General features: G+C 46.5%; 1 protein-coding gene across 1 annotated transcript; it reads right to left on the bottom strand.

Moving 5' to 3' along the window:
- Positions 1–690: 690 nt before the first annotated feature.
- Positions 691–1,023, bottom strand: LOC123285434 (small integral membrane protein 29-like). The gene has a single exon (XM_044769315.2). It carries the CDS (start codon positions 1,021–1,023, stop codon positions 691–693), a length of 333 nt encoding a protein of 110 aa, XP_044625250.1.
- Between the last annotated feature and the right edge of the window lie 2,027 nt (positions 1,024–3,050).

Genomic DNA, 3,050 nt, shown 5'->3' with positions numbered 1-3,050 from the left:
TTATATGTTTTTCTAAAATCTATCTTACTCTAAGACTTTTTTTTGTCAAAAAACATTTCATTTAGGGGCTGGCCCGGTGGCCGAGCGGTCAATTTCGCGCGCTCCGCTGCAGGCGGCCCAGTGTTTCGTTGGTTCGGATCCTGGGCACGGACATGGCACTGCTCATCAAACCACGCTGAGGCAGCGTCCCACATGCCACAACTAGAAGGACCCACAACGAAGAATATACAACTATGTACCAGGGGGCTTTGGGGAGGAAAAGGAAAAAAATAAAATCTTAAAAAAAAAAAAATTTCATTTACAAAATATATACACTGAATACGATACATTAGGCCCTGTCACCATGGAAACAATGCCAAAGCCAAGGCAGGGAGGGCTAGAGAAAGGTGGTGCCCATGGAAAGGGTGAGGCTCCATCTCCCAGCCACCATTCCACCCCAGAAGGAACAGCTTCCCTTTAGCCCCTGGGAGAGGGCGTAGGCTCAGAGCCCACAAAGGACTGAAGGCCTGGGGGGTGTGAGGTGGTGGTGGAGACTGGCTGCTATGCAGGCGCTTAGGAAATGGGTGCTTCTGGGGACCGGTGGCAGGAGGAGTGGAGACCCAGCACCCAGTAGGGGAAGCTGGGTGGGTGCAAATGGGAGGGGGAAGCAGCAGACCGCTTGGTGCCCAGGCTCTCCAGGACCCTGAGGTTCTAAAGCTCAGGGCAAGAGGTCAGATCATGTCTGACATCCAGCAAGGGCATCTGTTTGTGCTGGTAGCCCCTCTGCCAGCCACGTGCCACCTTGGGGTCTCCCATGTCAAAGAGCAGCTCCTGCTCAGCCACGTGTAGCTCTTCAGTGGGGTGGTAGCTGCACATGGGGAGCAAGTGATGGTGAAGACGGCCCACCCACTTTTTCTTCTGTACATACATTACCACAGCCACCACCACACCGACCAGGGTGATGAGGAGGAGAGGCCCCAACACATAGCCCACCATGGAGTCACTATTGGCCTGGGTGGCATTGGGCACTGTGGTGTTACTCATGACACTGGCAGCCGGAGGGCTGGGTAGTTGGCATGGGCAGTAGTGTCTCAGGAGGCACCTCCACTGAGCTCCCTCCTGCTGCCGCAGTCTGCCACAAATGCCCTCATTAGGTTCCTGGGCCTAAGATAATTTTTTTTTAAAAAGCAAAAAGACAACTAGCTATCCTTTTTTTTTTTTTAAGTCCCTAGGAGTGAATAGGATGCACTGTCAGGTTTAATACCAGTGATGAAGCGAAATTATTCAAAGATAAATGTCCAAACTCTCCTGAAAAGTTGAACTGAGAAAACTGATTTATTTTTGGTGAGGAAGATTGGCCCTGAGCTAACATCTGTTGCCAATTTTCCTCTTTTTGCTTGAGCAAGATTGTTGCTGAGCTAACATCTGTGCCAGTCTTCCTCCATTTTTGTATGGGGGATGATGTCACAGCATGACCTGATGAGTAGTGTGTAGGTCTGTGCCTGGGATCCAAACCAGCGAACCCTGGGCCACCGAAGTAGAGAGCACACTTAACCACTACACCACTGGGCTGGCCCCCGGCTATGCTTTTTTCCCCCAGCACATTTTGGACATATACTGCCTCCTGAGCCAGTCAAAGGTCAGCTTCAGAGAGAGGAGAAGGAAGGCAGAACAGAAAAAAATATTTGCAAATATAATGACCAAAATTTTTCCAAATTTGATAAAAACTATAAACTCATGGATCCAGGAAGCTCAATAAACCCCAAACATAAGAAACACGAAGAAAACACCACCAAGGAACATCATAATCAAATTGCTTAAAATCAGTGATAAAGAGAAAACCTTAAAAGCAGCCAAAAGGAAACATGGAGAGGAACAAAGAAAGAGGACAGCAGATTCTCACTGGAAAAAACACAAGCAAGAGAGCAGTGGGGTCACCTCTGGAAAGCAGTGCAAGGAAAAACTCGAACCTGTTAACCAGCATTCCAGAGACAGCACAAGTATCCTTCATAAACAAGGTGAAATAAAGGCTTTTTTGCAGACATACAAAAGCTGAAGGAGTTCATCTCCAGCAGACCTGCACTTCGAGAAAGGTTAAGGGAGGTCCTTCAGGCAGAAGCAAAATGATACCAGATGAAAATATGAATCTACACAGACGAATGAAGAGCAACTACATGGGTAAATATATGAAATATTTTCCTTATTACCTAAATCTCTTTAGAAGACAATTGACTGTTTAAATAAAAACAACAATGTGGTGGAGGTTTTATAGTAAGTTTAAAAGTTGAATGTAAAGACCAGCAACAGAAAGGTCAGAGGGGAACAATTAAAGGGGACTACTGTGTGTTCCTAGAGTACACACATGCATTAGGTCGCTGGAAGGGAAACTGTGCTAAATCAGAGATTTATACTATAAACCTTAGAGCAGCCTCTTCTTGGGCTTTCAGTTTGCTTTCTGGTAAGCTAGGCACATTCATTTGATGATTACCTATTTTTACCAGGTTAAAAAAGAAGGAAAGTCCTTTTGTAAACAGAAAAACAAAATGTTGTTTTAGCTACCTTCCCACCAACTTGCACCGTCTTCACAGTCATTGATACAGTTCTGAAATTTATAGCTAACTCACAACAAAGTAAAGGCAGTAGGTACTCACTGACATCAGAAACTAAAAATGGGCAACTCACTTGTCTCCAGTTCACTTCTTTCTCTCTCCTTGTCTGTCTTGCTTTTTCTGTCTTCTTTTCCCACCCAGGGGATATAGAATCCTGGTGGGCTGGGAAATTAGTGGCTTCCAGGAGGTGAAGTGTTGGTCCAGGTGTCTGAGTTTGGCTTGCAGGGTTGGAAAGAACCAGGAGGCAGGAACAGCCCACAAGCCCTAAGTGAAGGAGGAAGGTCCCAGGGACCAGACCTGATGGACGAGAACTGCTTACAGGGGCTAAAGGCAGCACAGCCAGACATATCAGGCTGAAGGTTTAATTGTGGTTTGATTTTTCACTCTGCTAAGACCTGGATCCCCTCTGGTATGCCTCCTATCACCACTGATCTCCCCGTGTTGTTAAATTCAGTGGCCCTC

This window comes from Equus asinus, chromosome 5 (genome assembly GCF_041296235.1).
Source record: "Equus asinus isolate D_3611 breed Donkey chromosome 5, EquAss-T2T_v2, whole genome shotgun sequence".
In the NCBI taxonomy this organism is placed as follows: domain Eukaryota; kingdom Metazoa; phylum Chordata; class Mammalia; order Perissodactyla; family Equidae; genus Equus; species Equus asinus.
This window is presented reverse-complemented; position numbering and strand designations above follow the sequence as displayed.

Bases quoted from the DNA above. Each gene is read 5' to 3' on its own strand.
- LOC123285434 (XM_044769315.2), bottom strand. From the start codon at position 1,023: ATGAGTAACACCACAGTGCCCAATGCCACCCAGGCCAATAGTGACTCC.